General features: G+C 29.3%; 3 protein-coding genes across 4 annotated transcripts; all 3 read right to left on the minus strand.

The window, feature by feature from the left end:
- Positions 1 to 1,092: 1,092 nt before the first annotated feature.
- LOC113862400 (amino acid transporter AVT1D-like) lies at positions 1,093 to 5,845 on the minus strand. Its single transcript, XM_027495490.1, has 12 exons — positions 5,664 to 5,845; positions 4,645 to 4,907; positions 4,298 to 4,357; positions 4,143 to 4,189; positions 4,022 to 4,045; positions 3,744 to 3,924; positions 3,439 to 3,661; positions 2,944 to 3,079; positions 2,611 to 2,776; positions 1,504 to 1,547; positions 1,358 to 1,420; positions 1,093 to 1,256 (listed from the first exon to the last, which is right to left on the minus strand). Exons 1-12 carry the CDS (start codon positions 5,843 to 5,845, stop codon positions 1,161 to 1,163), a joined length of 1,485 nt encoding a protein of 494 aa, XP_027351291.1. The 3' UTR covers positions 1,093 to 1,160.
- Positions 4,694 to 15,811, minus strand: LOC113861245. 2 transcript variants are annotated; one of them, XR_003504166.1, is made up of 4 exons: positions 15,434 to 15,801; positions 14,885 to 14,991; positions 5,664 to 5,873; positions 4,694 to 4,907 (listed from the first exon to the last, which is right to left on the minus strand). XR_003504166.1 is itself a non-coding variant. In XM_027493938.1 (2 exons), exons 1-2 carry the CDS (start codon positions 15,703 to 15,705, stop codon positions 14,853 to 14,855), a joined length of 411 nt encoding a protein of 136 aa, XP_027349739.1. In that variant the 5' UTR covers positions 15,706 to 15,811; the 3' UTR covers positions 14,780 to 14,852. The 2 variants fall into 2 exon arrangements, 1 of the variants encoding a protein (XP_027349739.1); XM_027493938.1 differs by lacking the exons at positions 4,694 to 4,907; positions 5,664 to 5,873 and having other exon boundaries at positions 14,780 to 14,991; positions 15,434 to 15,811.
- Positions 15,812 to 20,979: 5,168 nt separating this feature from the next.
- LOC113863255 (E3 ubiquitin-protein ligase RDUF1-like) lies at positions 20,980 to 23,169 on the minus strand. Its single transcript, XM_027496771.1, has one exon. It carries the CDS (start codon positions 22,972 to 22,974, stop codon positions 22,009 to 22,011), a length of 966 nt encoding a protein of 321 aa, XP_027352572.1. The 5' UTR covers positions 22,975 to 23,169; the 3' UTR covers positions 20,980 to 22,008.
- Between the last annotated feature and the right edge of the window lie 892 nt (positions 23,170 to 24,061).

The following is a 24,061-nucleotide window of genomic DNA, read 5'->3' on the forward strand; positions in this document are numbered from 1 at the left end:
GGCATATTAGCTAGTACGTTGAACATGACACAAAGTACATACGTAATTACATGACCACGTGGCCTTTGTTGGAGTCTTCTGTCTTATTTTACGGTGATAGTTACTCATATTGAAAGCTTCTGCACATGTTGTGTTGTATTTCTCAAGGACGCAACATCATGGTTGGGTCCCGGGACCCATCCATTTTGAAAATGAGTTCCAATTCCATTTTATTAGATTGTGTTGCAGCATTTGACCCCAAAAAAAAAAAAAAATTGTCTTGCAACATTAACTTATTGTCCTTGTTTCTTCAATTTCCTCATTTACATAATAATAATAATAATAATAATAATAATAATAATAATAATAATAGAACATTTCACAGCATGAAAAATGGGGTATTAAGACCTTCAAAACGATTATGATTGATTATACAAATGAGACAAGAATCATTAAACTGTTACCATGATCTTACAATTGATAAATTTATCATTTTGTAAACTGAACTGAAAAGCCATGAGCTTTACAAGACTTTTTTTTTTTGTGTTCAGAACTATATGCATTTGTAACTATATTATTTAAGTTACTCCTTGGTATAAATAACTTCATCTTAAGTGGACTAATAAAATTTTACCTATAAAAGGTTGATATGATTTTTAATATTATAATAATAATAATAATAATTTAACTCTATTACTCTACTTTAAGATTAAGTTATTTACTCCATAAGATGACGTACACAAATCTATATTGCATCAGCATGTTTCTTTGTTTATTGATCTCAAGTGATTTTTAACAGCTAATATTTTGTTGAACGTACAGTTTCTCCCCAAACTCGTAGGAGCAGAGAACTAGAAATACTGAATAGAGAGATCAAGGGAAACTAGTTATGCAGTGGTAGAAGGCTTAAGCTACTTATATTCATTTTCATCAGAAATATATACTATAAAATGTAGACAAATTACAAGAAAATTAACGTTGATACCCTACTCAGACTAAGCTGAAACTATATATGGATCATATCCTTTTCTTATGGACTACGATCAACTATAGTTGGTTAAAATAAAAAAAAACCAAAGACATACACAACTAACAATTCTGACTAAAATATGTATGAAAAAGTCTCAATATGTAACAAACTCAGAATAGTAGGGAGTTATAGATGGGGAAAACAATCTCAGTTAGTCCCCTTCGCCAGCTATTCTTGAAATAGCTGAACATGTTCCAACATAACCGCATACCAGCCCCACAATAATTATCAAAATGCAATTTGTTATCTGAAAATCAAAAGATTTAGGTAACATGCAATTTAATTAGTCTCTTATAATAATATTAAAAGGTTTAAAAAGACAATTTGATTGAAGACATGACTTTTTACCTCAACTTTTGATAATCTATGACTATGTAGTTTGAGATAACATGCACAAGGATAAATAAGTGCCTGTCACGAAACATGACAAAAAATACATAATTCTGCTTACATGATTTGCTCAAGAAAAGTGAATATGAAGAGACAGAACATACAACTAGGATTGACATGAAAGAACCAATTAGTGCCATCAAAGAACCTGCAAAAAAATTTTGAAAGAAGAGATCAAACAACCAAATTTGTGCTCCATGATGTTACTTGATCCCCTTTTACCCAAATTAGCATTTTTTTTCTCGGGGAAAGAATATTGATTTACTGACTACTATATTGGCATATCATGATGGAATGTGAAATCAAAATTTCATGGAATTCTTGTATGCATTAAATCTTTTTAACTCTTCCAAATCCCAAGTGTAGAACAAGTGATTGAAGTAGTAATTTTGGTAAATGTGCTTAAATTTGATTTATTTTAATTATTAGTCTAAAGGACTGCAAAGGAATAAAAAGATTTAATCAAAAATATCTATATAACCATCAAACTTGAATATCAAAATAGTAGATATAGTTATAATTCAATGGATTAGGTCTATTTATTATTTTTTTATAATTTTTTTAAAAAAATAATATTTTGCTTTCTAACTAGAATTACTTCACTATATTAATTTATTAGAATAATAAGAATAATTTTTTAAAATTCTAAATATAATTTATAATTTCATTTATAATGAAACTTTATAATTTCATAACTTAATGTTTTTATTTAACGGATGTAGTTATTGGCAATAACTTATTAAATCCATTGTTTGAGTTCATAATAAATTAAAAATTATTCATATTACTTAAGTTAGAGTTTTAAGCATTGTACAAAGACATACTGTAAAAGTAACTCATTATCTTCTAAGTGAAATTATTGCAACATGAACTTCTTTTTTGTACAAGAGTTCAAAGCTTTTTTTTTTTTTTAACAAATATAAAGTGTAAATAATACAATATGCACGAAGTTAAATTTTGTTTTCAGTGATTAAGGGTTGTCAATAACTACATATTGAGTCATTTGATTAGTCAATCTATTTTACGGAGCCATCCTAAGTTCACACTAAATGGTTTCAATTTTACAATGCATCGTTTCCTTTTATATTAGCCCCTATACAATAAAATGTGAAAATATAGTTGTCCCTTCAAAAGTCATAAAAATAAGAAACAAAAATACAAAAAAACCGTGCACAAAGGGAGTAGTAGAAGTAGCTGTAACAAAGACTTACCAAAATATGGAATATAGAGGGCCACAAATAAACTTATCATCACTAAAACTGTTCTGATAAGAACAGACATAGCATGGCATCTTAGCCTGGGAGAAGGGACGAGTTCCTCTATGCTCAATGCAATAGGCAATAACGTTAAGGCATATTTTGCTAGTGGAGTCACAGCCTATAAAACACAAATTCGTTAAAAAAAGACATCAAAGCAATCATAAAATGTTGAAGGGAATTGAAAGTGTGCTTATGTTGAACATAAGTACCTAGCTATCTGCTATTAGTTGCTACCTTGTAATTAAAAAAGTAAAGAAAAATAGGAGATTGATTTTGCTTTCTTACAGTTGTCCAGGTTGCAATTTTGGATGCATATAATTCTTGTGGCATGTTTAAGGTAAACTGAGATGCAACCGAGTCTCCGAACGTTAAATAGCCCATTGTTCCCACACTCAAGTACATAACCAGACAAAAGGCAAAGCTGCAGAAGGGAAACAAATCAGTAATGCTCTTAAGCAAACTACTGTAAACTAAAAACAAGAAATAACATTTGCTATCAATTCAAACTAACATTAAAGCAAGGGTGGGGCCACAAAATATGCATTGAGGTGGCTAAAGTATAAAATCAATAAAACTCCTAACAAGTTAAGATGAAACAAATGAAGATGATACATCAATCTGTCAAAAAAAAATTTTCACATTTACAATAAAAATAACGAAGTAAACAAATTTTGATAGCCAATAAGTTTTTCTTGGGTGGACAACCTTATTTATCTTAATGAGTAGCATAAGTGCATTGAGAGTCAATGTGCAAATTTCAGTACTAGATTTCATGCTTACCTGACATATAGAACTGATGGGAATTTAGATGGTTCCTTCATGGAAGAGTAGATGTTTGGAAAAACTGCATGACCAGCAAAGCCAAAACTATAGAGACCAACCGAGACAGATATGTTTGTCAAGTCTAAAACTTTTCCACCTGGCTTGAATCCAACAACTTGGTCTATTGTTCCAACCCAAAACAAGCAGAATGAGACAAGCATTGTTGCAAATATTCCTCCAACTGAGGACAAAGGTAACTGTTGTTAGAACCTAAATTTGAAAGAGAGAATTTATACATACATCACAATGGTGAAAAAAAAAACCTGAAATAAAAGAAAGAAGGTTTAGATTTCGCAGCCAAACTGTAGGTAGAACAAGAACAGCTGCTGTGATGGCAAAAATTTGTTGAGTGTCAAAATCAGTCCCACCAAATCTCATGTGGGTGTTAGGAAACAGTGATGAGAGGTTATCACTGACTAGTATTATATACTCAACACAAGAAGCCTACACAGAAGAGCTAGTAACCTTTCAGTACATATGAGAATCAATAGAGCAAAAGAATACATAAACAATTGCAAATAGATCAAACTCTTGCACTTACAAACAGCTCCACATATAAAATTATCTGCATTTGGTAAAAAACATAGCTGTTAGTTTCCCCTATTGTTGTTGCATATGTTCAGATTGTTGTACTCGCTAATTTCTATACCTATTGTACTCACCGCAATCCCCAAGCGACCGGCAACTCCAAAAGCAGCCTGGCCAATATCTGGGTATGTTTTGAGACTAAGGTGGCTGTCTAAACATCTTTTCAATAAAATTCCAGTATAACAGCAGATAATAGCAAACATTACAAGCAATGTAAGACTCAACCACCCTCCTTCTTTTACTGCATATGGAATGGTAAGAATTCCTATGCCACATAATATATTGGTTCCTTCATAGAAAACCAAAAATTATGTAAGACATCAGAGAAAATAAAGGCAATTGTGCATAAAAAATCTCATCTGTATATCACTGGCAATGAGTTGAGTTTTAAATATCTAAAAATTTTAGTAGCTTATACCTTAAAATCAGATCTCTACCTGTTTTAATTCACACCAATGAAATATTACTGTTGTGATTATACACGTGACAACATAATAATTACTCTCTCTATATATATATATCTTAGTAAATACGTGAAGATGGAAAACTTAGAATGAAGAATATGATGATAGTTACCATTAATTACTGATTGCGAAAATGAACATTGCTGCTGTGGTGGTGGACAGCTTGATTGCTCATGGGGTGCTGAGGCAGGTTCATCCTGTTGTGTCAATGAACTTGTCTCGCTAAAAAGAGGTACACTCAAAGATGAATCATCTTCGTTTTCCTGAAATCTCCTGAATGCTGTAGTGAAAGAGTTAGTTCCTCCTTTTGAACCAATTCTCTTTAGGAAAGTAAGTCCAGGTGGTGTTACACTAGTTAACATGTCCATAGATTGCCTGCACGTAATGAACAAAGGAATTTTGGATTCTATTGCTTATAAATAATCACTTTCTTTCAATTTCAAACATATTAATTCATTACTTGTCCCTTCTGTTTAAGATTTTGTTACAGTCTTTTTCTAATGTATAAAAATAAATTTTTTTTGGTATTTAGGACAGTAAATAAAACAATTAAGTGTTTATTCATTAAGCTTATTTTAACAAACTTCACATTTAAATAAGGAAAAAAGTACTAATATAAATATTACAAGCCACTTCTGTAAATAAGCTTTCAATCCTTTTAAATTTGCCCTCAATGAAAAATATATCAAATCGTTATGCATTTTGTTTGAATACCCCATTAATCGTTTATCCCATCCCAACCTATTCCCCTATTGTAACTTTTCCTTAATAGCATTATCGTTCATGAAAATTCATGTCGTATATATCCATATGGAGACCTTGAACTTCTTAATCCGCGTATGTGTCTGTAGCATCATGCATGAAAATATTGTTTCCCAAACTCTAAGACCAACTCACGTTAAAGGAAGCAGTAATTTGTTTCCCAAACTGATTATTAAAAAGACCAATGCAAATCACAAAGGCCAAAAAATAACTCACAAACAGAAGACAAATTACTCTACATGAAAAGCTAGTGCATGCATAAAATTGAATGTACAACGAAGTGGATATATAAGTTCTAAAATTAAAAAGAAAAGATAAATTAAAATCAAAACATACAACAACGATAAGTATTAACAATTAATAATATACCTATAACTTAGAGGCCAAGAGGGACTCATGGAAACCTCATTGGACAAAGTTGGTGAAAGGGGTGTGTTATCTGATTCGGTATCATCATCCAAATGTTCAAACACCCTTTCTGCCTGATTTTCTTCATCGTCAGTTTGGATATCATCCTCACGATCAGGACCCAGATCCTCATCTAGCTTCATCTTTCCTCTCTTCATTCCAGGCCGCTCCCTTGTTTCCCAATAACGTATATCAAAAAGAGAAAGAGACCAAAAAGAAAAATAATAAAAATAATAATTGCAATTTTCGTGGAATTGAATTCTAAGAAAAACACGAATGTTGAGGTTGCTTTGAACTATGTTAGCGTGCCACAGTTTTAGTCGCATAGAGGTGACAACTTGCTATATTAATTCGCTTGGATTTTTAAGACTTTTTGTTCATCAATGACCAAAGAGACTTGCTAATAATAGGAAACCATGCAAGAGACATTTGGGTTGTCCAAATTTAACGTGTTCTTTGTATCAAAATTATTATTGAATGGAGTTTCCATTCTTAATTATTGTGAGTGAAAATGACTTTGTTGAGAGAATTAAGAAACTCACTTAATCATGTCCATGTTTCAGAAGAAATTAGTCTCCAATCATCGACCGGAATGAAATGATCATAGTACACACCAAAAGCTCATAGAGGACTAAGAGGAGGCGTTGAATTTGTTAAGCAACACACCCTTTATTATCGTAGGTGTAGGTTACATTTTTCATTTTAATTAGCGCTTCTATCTTCTTATTTGTCGTACCTTTGGACGAAGTCTACAAATTTTATCTTTATCCTCTTAACTACTTTAAAATGGTCAATTAAAAAAAACTACTTTAAAATATTCTTATCAACATCAGCTTATAAAAAAGAAACAGAATTGATTGTTTAGTAATTATTAATTTTGACGAAAGCAGAACAATAACTATAAACATCACTTATCCTTAACTTAATTACTTAACCTGTTAAATATGGATTTGTTAGTAAAATTTTCGTTTCACCATTTTTTGTGCTGTATAGCACGGTTCTAATAAAATAAAATGCTTATCAACAAAATAAAATATATAGACTTGAAAATCTCGCATAAGGAGGTTATTACATAAACTAATAAATATTCGTGCATGTATTGTCTACGAATATTTTTAAATTCACTAAAATATAAAACTAGAATTGAAGGGAATAATTTAAAAAATATTTAAATTATAAAAGCCCATTACTAATTGATATAAAATGTGTAAAACATTAATTAGAAATGAAATATTTAAAATAAAAATTATAATTAATTAAAATAAGTTTTTATTTAAAATTAAAGATGTCTCGTTTCCTAAAGAATAAAAGAATAAAAAATTAAATTACCCTTAAAAAGTATATTTTACTGTAAAAAATTTAAAAGAAAAAAAAATCAATTCTATTATTTTTTTACTATTAAATAGGGTTGAAATCTCAAACCAAATAAAACTACCTATACAATCTAAAGTTCCAGATTCTTAGAAAATCCAAACCAAGAAAAGGAACCAAGAGAGAGACCCTTATCAAAGTATGAGGTTGTATCAAGAGAACCTATATCCAATTTAGCTAGCATGTTGGCACACCTGTTCCCTTCTCTCATTGTATGCCTAAACCTAATAAAAAGGATGTCTTTCAAAATATTTTTAATAGCATCAATTAGACTGAAAGAAGGATGGTTACAATTTTGAAAATTTAAATTCAATCCATATTACTTCAATGTTTTTATGTATTACAAGCTGCAAACCAAATAATTGTCCCCATAGGAAATCCAACTCCTCCTTAGGAACTGGACTAAGAGCAAACTTAAACAAATTCTAGATAGAGGAGATCCAATTATCTTCCCAAAATTTGGCTGATAATCCATCCCTAATAACCTAACACAAATCCTTACAAAAGTTATTCCAAACAGCAATTATATTTCTCTATAAGTGAAAATTTTCATATTATTTCTTGAATTAAGATTTTTACCTATATAAAAATTATACTTTTTATTCATTACTTTGACCCATAAGTCATGGGGAGATTTGATTAACCTCCACAAGAGTTTCATTATATAGGTTCTATTTAATATAGAAATCTCCTTAAAACATATGCCTCCTTTCACTTTAGGTCGACAAATTTTATCCCAACTAATTAAATGCTATTTTCTTTTTTTAAAAGATCTTCAAATAAAATTCTTGCAAATTTTATTAACTTCCTTACAAACAAAATTAGGAATAAGTATTGTTTGCATGATATAAGAAGGAATGGATAAAAGACAGGATTGAGCCAAAATGACTCTCTCAACTAAAGATAAGGTATTCATTTTCCATAAACCAAGCTTCTTTCTAATTTTATCTAAGATAAAATTAAAATCCCTTCTCCTAATTAATTTAAATTAATCGCTAAATTTAACTTTCTTATATTCCAAAACTTTTTCATTTTATAATTGATTCTTAAACTTTGGCTATGTTTGATAAAGGTAATTTGGTTAATAAATTAGTAAAGTTATTTGATAAATACAAGATAAAAGAAGCTTATTTGAAAATTAGTTTTTCAAAAATTATATAAACAAGTTTTTAATTTCAAATGTGACCTACTAATATTTCTATTACATTCTTATCCTTTATCTATTTGAAAAAGATAATTTATCATTCACGAAATTAAAATTTAATATATTAATTTTATTATTATTTTGTTCTCTTCTTTTTTTTCTTTTTTATTATTAATAGTTAATAATATATTATTATAAAAAATTAATTAATTAAATAAATAATGCTTTAAAAATTTAAAAATAAATTATTTCAATCAATTTTTGTAATTTTTATTAATATAATATCTTAAAATTAATAATTTAAAAAAATTCAAGTTATTGCTTAAATTAATAATATTATTTCATTAATAAAATATATTAAAATAAATTATATCTAATTTTAATATAATATTATATGTTCTTTTAAGTTATTTAATACAAATCAATCAATTGTAAAACTAGTTTGTCATACAATTTAATTTTATTAGTTACTCATACAGTTATAAGTTTCAAGCTATAAATTCACATCTTTTAGTGACGGTAAGAAACTACAAGCTTATAACTTTATCTCGTTTTACCAAACATAACCTTTATCTCTTTTAAATATAAATATTCAAAACCTTAATTTTATCTCAATTAATTATTAAATTTTATTATTTTTACTAAAAATTCCTTCTATTAAGTCATAATTATATTGTAAAAAAATAAATCTAAACTATTTATTCATCTCAAATCTTAAACATTTATAATTTTTACTTCTATAAAGCACTTTTCCAAACATTAAATGTAATATAATAAAAAAAACTAAGTAAAATCAATTAACTTTTAATATATGTTGAGTAGTACATGATAAGAATTAGTATATACGAAATTTTTATTAAAAATTTGAAAGATATAACAAATTTAGTGTATTGGTAATATTAAATATTATAATTTTTAATAAAATAAATTTATTATTATAAAAATGCAAAGTACAAATTGATTTTATAGACATGTTTTTTTTTATCTGTATTATAGATAGCAAATTAAAAAATTATATATTTTTTTAAGTTTTGCCTAATTATGTTTCTTGTTCCTATAAATATAAGGCATTTTGTAATAAGTTCTTATAAAATTTTTTGTTAGGATTTAATGAATGTAAAGTTAAGAAGTTGTGATTTAATTTCTATAGTCAACTTTTTTTTGTTAAGTGTTGAGCTAACCGATAAAGAGAATTCAACACTTTCATGTTGTATGTCACATTATTTAATTATATATTTTATTATTTAAAATTAATATTTGCAAATAAGCCTTTGAATACATCTTCAATATTTGCATTCCATAAAGCACATTACATATGAGATTTTCCATCTATGGCTGCATTTATGGAACATTGCATTTCATTAAAACAGTTTTAGATCCATTTGTAATGTGCAGAAATGATCAAAATTGCATTTTCTCCTTCTTCTTTCTCACTTCTCTATTTTTCTCTATCTCTCTCCTCCCTCTCTCTATCACCTTCAGTTCTTTGTCCATTATTGTAACACTTAAATTTAATTTCAATAAATAATGAATTTCACAAATTTTTGAAATAATAAAACTTATATTTTTACTTCAAGTTTCATCAAACATTTCAAATAAAGAAAAAGGGTTACAAATTACATCAAACAGTTGCTACAGGACTTATTCAAATACAATAGTTTTCCAAAATAATATCCTAAGTCCTATAACAGTTTCATCCACCCCTTCACTGAGTCCGGTGCTGATCGTCTTGATTACCTAAAAAATAAATGTAAGGGTAAGTACTCTACACTACCAAACCACAATCAAGCATAGAGTCTCACCTCTAACTCATTTCCAATACATTAAACAAATACAGTCACAGACAGCATTATCACACAGTTCATGTCAATTTAACACCGATGCACTCACGGCATTGGTAGCATTTCACATCCGTAAGTACAATACACAAACCCATGCATATGCACGCTAGCCACACTCACTACACTCACTGTGGCACTGTGATCACAGATTTACATCATGAATGGTTGCCGGTTACCCCTGCCTCACGAATACCACGTGGGCAGTCACGGGTCACTCAACAAAGGTAGTGATCAAAGGTCTAGTCAGGAAGAGAGTGTGTGGCCCGTGGTGCACCCATTCCACAGTCGGTGTCACCACCACTCCCTCTTCCCCAAGGTATTTCTACCGTCCTCATCTTCCACACCCCAATGTATCGCTGAACCATTCACAGCACATTACAACAGCGCTACACGCCTCATTCACATACATTTCATTCACGCACGCAATATTCATGCTTGCACACGGCACACAACCTATATTTAATTCACAGTACTCGGTACATAGCCTACATTTTATCTATAATATATGGCACATAGCCTTCATTCATTCATAATAACATTAATTTACCAATCAATAGCATTGTATCACACATAATCACCCCCACGGGCCCTAACTATTCCAGCATACATCACATTACACACCAATTTCCATCAAACAAATAATTCCTACTCTCTATCTCAGCCACATTGCATTAATTAACCAAACACACAAGAATTACAACACATTTGAGATAGGTAGAGTCCCTCATTACCTTGGATCGGAGACCCACATGCTAAATCCACCAAGAAATGCTCTCCTGCACGGATTGCGGCCTAAACACATGGAAGAAGTCCATGAGAACCCAAGGAAACCACAAAAACAGAGAATGTGGTTGAAAAACGGAAACTCTAATAATTAAAACTCACCTCCAAGCGTTCTCCACACGAATTTAACCTTCAATCAAGCTTTTGAACGGCTTTGGAGGCAATATAATCGGTAGAAAAGGGTTGGGAATGAGAGGATCAAAGGGAATTTGAAGGGAGAGGGAGAAATAACTCTCCCCGAACCCTAACCCCCTTTAAATCCTTTTTTGGTCGCGACACTCTCGCTACAGCGAGATATTCTCGCTGCAGTGACACGCCCTCACGCTGCAGCGAAAAATCAGACAAAACTGCACCCTGATTTCTGCAGAATCTCGCTACACCAAGACCCTCCTGCTACAGCGAGACTGCACCCATAAATGTACCCCAAAATGTCGCTCTCTCGCTACAGCGAGAAAGTGACAGTTTCAGTCCTTCCTCCTAGGGCCCTCTCGCTGCAGCAAGAACAGCCCAGTATTACACTCTGCATTTAGGCACTTAGCCTATTTCAACCTATCCAGTCATGCATACACATATATATACACACATCCACAACATATATTTAAAATACACACACACATATATATAGAGATTTATATAAATAACAATAATTAATATTACAAAATTAGGGGAGTTACAATTGTCAGTAGTTGGAGCATCTATTTTGAAAATAAATTGCACCATTGTGTTTCTCGAACAATACTTTAACTCTAACTTTTAATTGGTTTAATTTTTAAATTTTTAATGTAAAATAAAGACTTATGATTTCTAAGATAAAGTTATAGGACTGGAGATTGCATAATTAGAAGATGGGCATAAAGGTCCTTTACCGAATTATTTGTATTGTTTGTTGTGAGATTGTTTATGTTTGTGGATATTATAGAATATGAATATGCTGGAGCAATAAGGAAATGCACTTTAGAATGATTTTAGGATTGTAATGAGTATGTTTATAATTTATTTATCAACATATTTTAAGATGGTATCTTGATCTTCTTTGTTGTTTAAGCTATTTGCATAACTAGCTTGTTATAGGCTGCTAAAACATGTTTGATTAAATAAAGATATTAGTTTTTATATAAAATGCATTTACTTAGCGTGATGGGTGCAGAGAACAATACAGGAGAAAAGAGGGATGAGATAATTGAAATGAGATTATAATTTGACCTTATTCTAATTATTATAATGCATTCAGTAGACAAACAAACCAACCGAGTTTTAATATTTCCATAAAAAAAAAGTTGCTTTCAATCTTGCTTTGCATTAGTTTAAGTAACCAAATGAGTTACATGGTTTATGAAAAAGGGAAGCTAAGATTATTTTGTATCTTTTAAAGCATTAGAAGCTCCATAACTAAATGGAAAAATAAATTAAGTGGATGGTTGAAAAAAGGAGAAAAAAAAAGGTTGGTATCTAATGACAAGAAGTCCTTAAAATGAAGGTTGGCTGGGGCATCTATAATCAATTTGAATAATACACCAAGTTTTTGTCAAATTTTATTGGAAATATGTATATTATATATATATATATATTATGTGCAAAGAAAATGTTTATTTTTGTATTGTTTTAATATACGTAAGAAAATATTCATATATTAGAACAGACTCTATCAAAATTTACATTAAAAATTCGTGTGATGTAAAACAAAAGATATTCATATACTATTGTGTGATTGTATTAGGTTTGACTCAAGCATAGTAAGGTTTGATTCAGATATGGTAAGTAAAGATAAAAATTGTTTTTGAACCTTGATATGTGCTTCTTCCCCATCCAGTACAATGAATTTCAGAGTTTACACTATCGACTACATCTATCATATTATTCCCCTTTACACAATACATAGGAGAAGGATCTAATACTTTTTTTAAAACTTATTTTGAACTTTGATATCAGGAAAAAATTATAATAAAAAACTAACAATGATTAAGTTTTGTGGTTAAATAAATTATTATTATTTGTTCTCTGTTGGTAATTTAACTTTAATTTAATAAAATAGGCTATTTGCAAGAAAGATAAAATTTAAGGATCATTTAGTATAAAATTAAATTTTAGAATGTTTATTCTCACGGGAGATAAATTTAAAGATTCACAGGTATAAAATATAAATTTGGAGTGTTTATTGATAAAAGATAAAAATTAAAAATTAAAACTAAAATAATTTATTAGTCTCTAAAAATGTTATATTTTTTTATTTTAGTCTGCATAAAAAAATTATTCAGTTTAAATTTCTTAAAATATAAAAAATTATAAGAATTAATTTTTTTTTCTTTTTTCTTGTTAATCAAAAGTATATACTTGATAATCAATTCTTAGATACAGTACCTATGATGTTATTAGTGCATTTGTCCAATATAAAGCTACTTTCATCTAAATGTCTACTGCTATGATTTTGATAATTGAAATCAGTAAAAATCATTAAAATAAAATATTAGTTTTAATAGAAAAGATAATACTAACAGTATTTATACCATGTTAAGTTTTATCTTAATCAAAATTGATACTGCTGATTATTACCCTATTTTTGGGGTTTGGAGTGGATTTTCAATTACAAACAATCTCTCGGTCCTCTAAAACATAGTTAAACATTCCAAATGACATGGCTCTTTTGAAATTATTCTTATTGAACTATAATCAAAATTTTGACTCGCAAACTATATACTCTGTTTGTTGCAGATTTTTTATTCCTAATGTATCGTCAATGTAATTATAAAACTCACGTCACAATTAAAAATAATAACGAGTTGTAGTTATTTATAAGTAGTACATATAGCACCCTATTTTAAAGGAATTATACCTAAAGTTGAACTCACATTTTCTCTATCGTTATTGTTCCTTTTGGACCAAGTCTTCAAATCGTATCTTCAAAGCCCATACACTAACTAAAACAAGCTTATCTCCGAAAACAAGAGACTCAAAATCAAATACATGAATTCAAAAAGAATTTTTTTTAACTTCATTTCTTGAAATTTAGTTTAATCACTTAAAGAAATAATATTTTAAACTTAAAAATTATTTATTATATTAAATTTATAAATGTGTGATAAATAATTTTTAACCAATTTTTTTATTGCGTAAAGAAGAGAAAGTTTTAAAATTTGAATTACGAGAAAATGAAAGTACAGAAAAAATTTAGATATTTGGTTTCAAATTTTTTTTATTTTTAAATTACAAAATCATCGTCTTATTTCTATTCTATTTTTTATTTTCAAATATTTATAAAAGAACACTAAAAATAACGTTTTTAGTTTCCATTATTTTCTCTGTACAAATCTTTAAAACAGGAAAAGGAATAAACTAATGTAACAATTTTACAATTAACAGTAAATTAAAAAAATTGAAAGCACTTCTTAAACTTAAGCAGCCCCCTTATTTTCTTTCTTCTCTTTCAAACTTGACATTAATTTTTCCAACTGGGCCTAATACCACATCCTTGTTTTCATGATATATCAAATTTTGGTATAATAGTGGTAGTTCTGTTGCAAATTATCCATGCCTAATTAAGTAAAGAGTAATGCCTATAGCTATACCTGGTTTATAGCCGAAGGGCAACCCATTGAGATTGAGAATGTTTTATGGTTTTGTAGAGTTAAGTCTATGCTCATAAACATATCAGATGCAGTCAGAAATAGGATAAAAGAACAGACATATATTTATTGGGGTTTCTTATTAGCAATGTGATTCAAGTACATACAACACATGCACAATTAGATAACGACTAATGCAAGTATTTTGATCAAAACAGATTTGGAATTTCTTTTGAGGAACATGGCGGTGTCATGATGCGGGAGAGAAAAACACAAACCAGATATGCAACGAAAAATGATAAGTATCTGAACAAGGGAAATTTGTGTTTTTCTCTCCTATCATGATCATCTTATATAGGAAGAAGAAACACAAGGAGGGGATCAAATTCTCTTTTAGCTACACACGAAATTTAAAAAATAAAAATGGGAAGGAAAAGTGGCAAGTGTTTGTCTATTTGTCAATTTGGTTAAGTTTGCCCAAACCATTGCAGCGAGGACAAACAATTTGAGCTTGATCCTTTCTTGCTGCATTTGCTCTCAATGCCGCATCTGCCCTTCGAATAAACCCTGCTCCATCACACTCAGGGCATCTGCCACATTCATATCATTCACAAATCAACCTTGTAAATTTAAATTCTACTAGTTTAATATGTGTTTGATTCAACTAAATTAAAACAAATAATTATATATCTTTTTACCTTTCCAAGAAAGATTTTATTCAAAATAAACAATTATTTTCTCATTAATTAACTTCACTTCAATTTTTAAAACATGTTTTATACTGTTTTATTAATTAAAATGAGAATTTTGCCTCCATAACCAACTACATTTAAACTTTGACCTGAGTTCATTCTTAACATATGATTGGTCATCCTACACAAGAATCACTAGAAATGCAAATGTTTGAACCACAACAAATTATACATGAAAATTGTCGTTGTGTTAAGTATTAACCTTAGCTAGAGCATAGGGTAAATAATGTCTGTTCTTATAAATAATTTCTCTAGCAGAAAACTAGATAAGGGTATTTACGTGTCTTTGCGAGAGAACACAATGGGGAAGGCTGTTCCAATGAGTGCAACTGCAATAGCACCTGCAACAAGGTAAGTGGTGCTGTCAGAAGATACATCTCCAACTGCTGAAACCACAATTGTAGAAGATCTATTATTGATCCTCTGAATCCTGCCACAGGGTAAGCCACTTGAGCCCGAAAATGAGAATCTTGTGTTGGGAATAGTAACACGGGTAGGGAAGATGGGTGTGTTCTTAGGAATAATGGTATGAAGGGGAGTGATGGATGCCATGTTTTCTGAACAAGTGCAATTAAACAAAATGTGTTACACAATGTGGGAAGAAGAAGGGTCGGAAAGTGGGAACTAAAAAGTGACCAATAGTTTTGAGTTAGTGGATGGATGCTAACATGACACATAGCATGGTTTTATAAATGGGATTGTGGGTGAAAGTGATTTGGATAAGGCCACGTCAGAACTTGGGATTTCCAAAGGGGTTTGGATAAGACACAGTGTACAACCTCTGTTTTTAGTCAGCTATGGATCTCAACCATATGAGAAACGAAGCAAGATACGAGGCATCAGAGTGTTACACGATGTTACATCTCTTCCATGCAACCAAAAGATTTGTTCGGTAATGATTCTTTGATACTCCAACACGCGTTTAAAAGTGAAAATTATCACTCATATTAGTTTAAATATGCATCTCAATTACCCATTATATATATAATGATTCCAAATCAACTCTATTCTACCAATGCTCGTGGCATTTTTGTTTTTCGTAAGAAGGATGGTTGAATTTAAAACAAAGTATGAATTCATGTTATTTATGTACAAAAGTTTTGAGAATGGATGTGGATATTACTTATTATTTACTATGTTAAATTTAAAATAAAAATTAACATTATACTCTTTACTCTTCAACTTTTTAAGTCATAACTCATAAATGCTATCCCAATGACTTTATTTTGTTGGCTAGCCTCTCGTTTCAGACATTTTATTGCATTATCACTGTTGGGTCACTTTTCAAATTCGTGAGTTGAGGAACATTGTTGGATGACTATCTAAAGATTATATAATTAAAATATTAAACATAATTTTTGTTTAACTAAAGTGTGGATAATGAGTTTAAGTATGACTATCAAAGTATGCAGATGGTATAAGAATGAACATTGTTAATGGCTGATCAAACAATAGAATGAAAAATAATAGGATAAGATAGGTAGATTAAGATAGAACAGAAGGATAAACGTATAATTAAAAAAAAATATATAAATTATAGTTAAATGATTAAATTATTCTTTTATCAAAATTAACATAATTTTTTTAAAATGTTGTTTATTTAACTTTTAAATTTTCAATAAAAATATAAATTAAAAATTTTAAAATATTTTTCTGTACATAAAATATTAAAATTTTGAAATTAAATTATAATAGTTTTCTTTAATTTTTACAATTAATTTTTTAGAAATTCTAATAGAAAGATAAATTATAAAAATTTAAAATTATACCTTAATAATGAGTAAAATATATTTTTATAAAAATATAATTTTTAAAATATTTTTATTAAAAAAATGTTCATATAATATTTTTATAAAATATTAAAAAGATTAAAAAAAATTATGTTTCTTAACTCTTAACTCTTCACTCTTTTATCTTATAAATTATCTTACTTTAACTAAGTTATCATTTACTATATGGTGTAGGAAAAGGGATAAGTATTTTTCTAAAACGCATATTTACAAACAAGGTATTATAATGTCTTTTATAAATTCATGCAGTGCTTTGGATTTTCATTTTATATTTGATTTGGGTTTAGAGTTTAAAGTTTTAGATTTAGACACTTTAGTCCATTTAATTGTTACTTTTAATTGAAATTTGTATTGTTTTATTTGTGAGAATCCCAAACAAGTCTTATTTATGTTAGTTCATACCTTTTAGCTTTGAGAATAATTTTAAATTTTCTTTTCTTCTGCACCTTGCAAAATTAATATCAATTCACCGAATTGTTTGATTGCGTGGTTAGATCTCAAGAAAATTTTTTATTTTTTTTATAAAAAATTAATATTATCTTTTTTTAATAAAAATATGTTTTAGAAAGTTAAGAGACTGAATTATTTAATACCTAAACAATTTAATTTATAATAATAATTAATTTTGATATTAAATTATAATAAGTTCCTTAATTTTTCTTACGATTAGAATTTATTTATTTTTAATAAATTATAACTAAAGCAAAAGTAAACTATAAAAAAAGTACAATTATATTTTTAATTAAAATTACTCTAATTTAAAAATTAATTTTTAATTTATCCCTCTTCTTTTTCCCCTTCTCACTGTGAGATTTTTGAAGAAAAAAAAATTCGCACAGACATCGTTGCCAAAAATAATATATCTATAATATTAATGGAAACTAATTACAGTGCGTGTAATGAAACATATTTTAAATTAAGAGAGAAAAGACGAAGTTTTGTATTGAAAAAAGAAAAAAAAAATATGAATAGGAAAAAAAAAGTTACTAATAATGTTTAACAGAGTTCACATTTTTAATAAAAAAATATTTATTTAAAATATTTTTAAAAGTTAAGAAACGGGAAAAAAATACAAAAAAGATTACTTTTTTTCATACCTTTTGATTGGGACTTTGATCGTAGCATAAGCAAATTTTAAGTAAATATTACTATTTCTTTTTACAAAATATAAAAAATTGTTAGAAAAAGATTGGAATTATTGAGAAATATTGATAAATAAGGATAAGAAAAGTATAAATGAAAACAAAATTTATTGGGACACTTAAAAATATTATTAAGGGACATAAATAGAGAAAATGATGCAAATAATCTCACCCGAAAAATCACATACATTTCATAATAAGAAAAAAAAATGATAACAACACAAATCAATATTGTCTTTTAAATTATTATTTTTTTGTTAGTCGGTAAAATCTTATGTTAAACCCACTAAATAATCTGAGTCGACTCTATTAAGATGCCTGCAAGAATTTTTATTCTCAGCTTTAAAAAAGTTTTAATTAAATTTTTAGTCTCTCAAAATTTGTGATTTTTCATTTGATTCTTTATTTTTTTTATAAATAAATCCCTCAAAATCTGTTTAGTTACAAAATAACCTCTTTCGTTTAGTTTCTTCATTTGGTTCCTTTAAGGAAGAAATGAAAATTCATATTTATGAGGATAAAAAAAAATCAATTTTAAAAGGATCAAATTAAAAAATTTATGATAATTTAAAGGAACCCCGTATGAAAAATAAAAAATTCATAAAATGATCATTTAATTAAAAAAAAAAAGCGACTAAATAAAAAATCTCAACTTTTCGTAAGCTAAAAATTTAATTAAGTCTTAAATCAGTATTATAAGGTATCTAAGAATATATAATTCATACTTCTTCCAGTCTTAAATATAAGAAAAATAAATAAATTTTCTTATAAAGAAGATTAGTTAAGAAAATTAGTTTATCTCATTGAATGTCCTTAATTTTATAAAAAAAAAAAAAAGTATTTTTCCTTTTCATAATATTTATTGCACAATAAATAATTAAATCATTAGCATTGAGTAATATTAGTTGATGGTTTAAATTCTTATAGTTTCAAATGTGAAAGTTATATGTAATTGTTTATGTCATATTTTGAGAATAAAAATTCATTAAATATTAAATTTGAATTAGTACAGGATATTTTGAAAATAATTTTATTAAATAGTGTAAAATTAATTAAAATGTACTTATATTAGACCACCATGGCTCAATTTAGATTTGTTTATATACGAGACAGGAGGGAGTATCTTTTAATAAAATATATTGGTTTTTGCTTTCAAATTTCTGACAACTGAATGTCAAATTGTTTCATCCCCGACGATAGCTCCCCAGTGGTTAGACAAACTTCCAAGGTGTCAAGTCAAACTATTCAAAAAGGAAGTCAAGCAAGCGTGTTAAATATAACATCAAATATTGATCACCTAAATTCAACGTTTTCCACCCCAATGACCTCAAACCCTATTGAAGACTCCAAACGTGATTTTGACACTGCCATATTTTACACGAAACAGGTTATGACCGTCTCTATACCATTCTTCCATACACATTAAACTGTCGTTTGACAAGTACTTCAATTATCAAAGACACTGAGATTACTAACCTTCCTATCTAAATGGTTCTAGTACAAATTTGTTGAGTAAATATCAAACCTCGTAATTTGAGAAGTGTTCTTACTAAACACAAAAGTAAACCACATCTTGTTATTGTTGTCAATCATCAAAATTATCTAATAATTGTACGTGCTTGACAAAAAAATTTGAAATTGAAACCACGAGCATGATGAAAATGTTGCACTCTGCATAGACTGCAAGCTTGAAATAAATGTCGCTTTTCCTCCCACTACTCAACAGTTTAATAGATCTAATGCCTCGACTTGCATAAATTAACTTTCTCCCAAATCGTGGTCTGCATACGGTTTTAACATTCTTTGCTAAAAGGAAACTGTTAAATGTCTTCATCTAAATAGAAAATGATTTCGCATGGTTTCACGAATATTAAATTGTTTTATTTTACAAAAATCTCCAGCGAGATACAATGGTCAAGCAACTTTCAAATCAAATCCAGCCATATATTTTATTGATTCGATTGTGAAATGCATTTATTTTAGCACGCAGACTATTTTTATTTCGAGCAATGCTTGTAAATTTCCATATGCAATTAGAAACAGATTATCAAGTGATTCACACATTACGAAATTACCAATAAAAATAAATGGATTAAAAACCACGGCACTAAAATAAATAAGCCCATAAACTAAACTAAGAGTCGTTCACAGTTTCACACACTATCAAATTAGCAATGCAGGATATGTGGCACCTTTTATTGATTGAAAACTCCAGATATTATATTATCCTAACAAAAGTTAATCATATAACATGATGATCGTATAAAATTTACTGCAGCAAATGACTACATCAACCATTGATCACATGGATGATGATGATGATTTTGAAAACAGATACAACATATAATTGTACCAGAAGTCATACCCTAGATCAACCATAAATAAAACCTCTAAATTTAACACGTCATCAAGCAATCAAGTAAATCGACAGACTCTAAGTCATTCTAACAAAAACTAGATTGCATTATAAAGTCATAAACAAAGAAATGTTTTCCTTGGATCATGCAAAAACAAAATTGAGGCAATCATATGCTTAAAGTTGAAAAGAACATATAAAATAACAACAGAAAGTCACGGGCAACATGAAACTTCCCCATGCATCGTAAAAGAAAAGATACCGGTAAAGGTATGCTGCTATTATTACGGAGGGGGGTTTGGATTTCAGATACTATCAGAAAAATCCTCTTAATATTTTTTTGTTAACATCACTAATTTCTATTCGAAAAGCCAGGTTACGCGAATGACAGTATGCGAACAACTTAAACAAATACAATATCATATTGTTGACAAGATGTGAAAAGATCTTGCAGTGTCAAACAGTAGTAATGATAAAACAGAACAAACATTCACCAACAAAAGAAGCGAGCATAGCAAATGGTATCTGATTGCAACAAAATGCTGCTGGCATCATTGAATTCAGTTCTCACATATTACTTTCCTTCAATCTTCTAAGCAATACTTTCAAATTATTAACAGCAGTATACTACAAGAGAAATACCTATGAAAAGTACAGGTGAAATTTATTCCAGTCACCTGCATTTATTTCCTTTTCTGCCTAGTAGCAAAGATGAAACCTGCACGTCAAAGTGATCTAGCAGCGAAATAAACACCCTAAAACCAGAAAATGCAACATTGCTTCTTAACTGTAGATTTGACCATTAAAGGCATACATAAAATCAATACCTAGAATAACAATTTCATCAGCAGTACTACAATCCTCCTAGCCACAAACTACATAGAAATAGTTGAAGACCTTATTCCAAATGGTGATCTATCGGTGGGTCATGCAATTGCCCCATCCTAAATGTGTGAATCAAGCATCTGAGCGACTCCGTGGTTGAAATTTTCATCTTCCCAAACCAATCACATGGAAAAAGAAGTTTGAAAGAGACAAATGCCAACAAAGTAGACCCACAAATATTTAATTACACCTAATACGAACCCATAAGAAACCAATGCTATATAGACAAAGAAACAAGCCATGTTACATCAACAAACAAAATCATAATTTTCCGTAACCCAACAGACCCACATTTCAAAATAAATAAAACACCATAAATCGCTAGCATTAATTTCTCACACTACAAAAACCAGTAGAATTCTTCAAAACCAAAAATAAATAAAAACATAAAAAATACTTCTACAGTAACACTAAACAGCTCATCTTTCCGCCTTCCATTCTACCTAAACGGCTAAACCTCATTACAACCACAAGCAAAGTTCAAAACCCTAACTTGCAAAAGTTCAATTCAGCAATTCCAGAAAACCGTTTATCAGGTATAGTTATTTACAGTATGCCAGTAACCATACAATTATAAATTTTCAAAGCTATAACCTCAAATGAATACTTTAAAAAAAAAAAAAGAAGCTAAAACCATTATAAAAATTTCAATTCTCCTAAAACCTGAAACTTCAAACTTCAACTACGAGCCCCTGAATCTAGAAAAAACCGTTGAGGCAGAGCGAGATCTTACATTGACACCAGAATTTCTCGTCGAGGAACGAGAAAAATTCCTCCTAACCCTCCCAAAGTAGGAAGCAAGATTCCGCAGAACCGCACCGAATCCCCTATTTTCTCTCGATCTTCCAACAGAGGAATCCCAAGAGATCCTCCTGGGAGCACCGTTAACGCCGTTAAACCCACCGTCCATTTCGGTGTACACAACAGGAAGTTCCCTACCACCAATGAACCTTCCCACAGCGAATCCTCCCCCGGGGAGTCTCCATATGGTTAACCCCACAGTATCATCCCCTGCACCGCCAGTGGCGTCGGCGGGAAGCTCATGGCGACACACGGGGCACGAGTTTCGGACGGACAGCCACGGCACGATGCAATCGGAATGGTACACGTGACCGCACGGCATCTCACGTGCGTCGCAATCTAATTGGAAGGGTTCCATACAAACAGTGCAGTGTGACTCGGCGTGGATATGGCTGGCGATGATTTTAACCACTGGCATCGACTCGATCGCGGCTTTTGATGCGGCTGGGGGTGGGGGCCGGTCCAGCCGAACCGCGGTTCCTTCGAGCTGAGCCAGTTGGTCTAGTAAGTGGTCGAACCCTGAACCCATTAGAAACTCCGTTACGCCAGCCGGTAATGGACGAAGACCGGATCCTGAACCGGAACCTGAACCGGTGTCGTTGTAATAGAGCTCGAAGTTGCGCGTTTCGGGCGAGACGACGTCGTTTCCGCCGCGAAGGACGATGACCGGATTGAAAGGTGAGCGGTCGCGGCGGCGGGAGTGGGAGAGGGTAGGGTTTCGGATTTCTTCGAGAAAACCAGAATTGCAATCGGGGCATAGAAGAGTGGGGTCTTGTTCGGAGACCATTGGAACCCTAACGATGCGGTTGCATCTGTAGCACCAAAACGAAGATCCAGGTGATTCCATTCGCTTTTCTTTTTCTTTTCTTTTCTTTGGAATCGGGTGAGAATTAGGATTATGAGAACTGAGATTGATTCAAGAAGAATTCGGAAACCCCTATCTGTTTTCTTTTTGGTTTGGCTGCGAAATCCAAGAGTGAAATTTACAGGGCCAATTCTCCACTCAGAAAATTCCTAAGGGAATTTAAAAACAAGAGCTCAGCAAAGTACTGGTTGACAGGGACGAATACTTTTTAGATACATATAATATGAATTTAATTAATACCAGTTTATTCACTTTACTTCTTTTTTTTAATATGAATTTAATTAAATTATAATTACTCTGCACATCTTTTTTATACTTGTATTTAATTATAAATTATTATATTAATAAGAGTAATTAATTTTTAAGTTTAAATAATTTTAATTTTTAAACTTAAATTTAAATATTTAAAAATAATATTCTTTATAAAAATATTCATTATATTCAATTATTAAAGTGTAACAAATATTTTTTAATAAAATTTTACTATTTTCTTTTATAATCTGTCATATATTTTCTTAACATTAAAATTTATTAAAATAATATATAAATTATATTATTATTTTTATAATAATTATAATTTTTACTTTTTATTTTAAATTTTAAAATTAAAATTTTATTTAATTTTTATTATATTATATAAATTTTTAAAATATTTCTACATTATATTTATAATAATTTGTTATTATCATATATAAATTTTAAAATTTTCATAAGTAAATATTTATGTTTATATTTATAAAATTTATAATACAATCTATTATTTATAATATTTTAAGTTAAAATTATTAGTAATAATATTTTTTATTTTAATGAAAAAAATATTTTCAATTAAAAATGATAAAAGTTACACTTTTATTTAATTTTTTAATATTTAAACTATTTTCAAATATTATATAGTATATATTTTTTATATATCACAATATTATATATATATATATATATATATATATATATATATATATATACGTGTACTTTTTTTATCATAAATTACAATTTTGTCAAGCTATATATCAAATTGATCTATTTTTATTAGTGTATTATATTTGATTAGTTTATAATCATATAAAAT

This window comes from Abrus precatorius, unplaced genomic scaffold (assembly GCF_003935025.1).
Source record: "Abrus precatorius isolate BTA unplaced genomic scaffold, Abrus_2018 Scaffold3, whole genome shotgun sequence".
NCBI lineage: Eukaryota > Viridiplantae > Streptophyta > Magnoliopsida > Fabales > Fabaceae > Abrus > Abrus precatorius.

What these genes read in the sequence shown, in the direction of transcription:
- LOC113862400 (XM_027495490.1), bottom strand. Translation starts at nt 5,845, where the DNA reads ATGAAGCTAGATGAGGATCTGGGTCCTGATCGTGAGGATGATATCCAA. An exon ending in TCTTGGCCTCTAAGTTATAG is followed by an intron (nt 4,908 to 5,663) that starts GTATATTATTAA and finishes CATTACGTGCAG; the next exon opens with GCAATCTATGGACATGTTAA. An exon ending in ATAGATTATCAAAAGTTGAG is followed by an intron (nt 1,257 to 1,357) that starts GTAAAAAGTCAT and finishes TTTGATTTTCAG; the next exon opens with ATAACAAATTGCATTTTGAT.
- LOC113861245 (XM_027493938.1), bottom strand. Translation starts at nt 15,705, where the DNA reads ATGGCATCCATCACTCCCCTTCATACCATTATTCCTAAGAACACACCC. An exon ending in GTGTTCTCTCGCAAAGACAC is followed by an intron (nt 14,992 to 15,433) that starts GTAAATACCCTT and finishes TGAATGTGGCAG; the next exon opens with ATGCCCTGAGTGTGATGGAG.
- LOC113863255 (XM_027496771.1), bottom strand. Translation starts at nt 22,974, where the DNA reads ATGGAATCACCTGGATCTTCGTTTTGGTGCTACAGATGCAACCGCATC.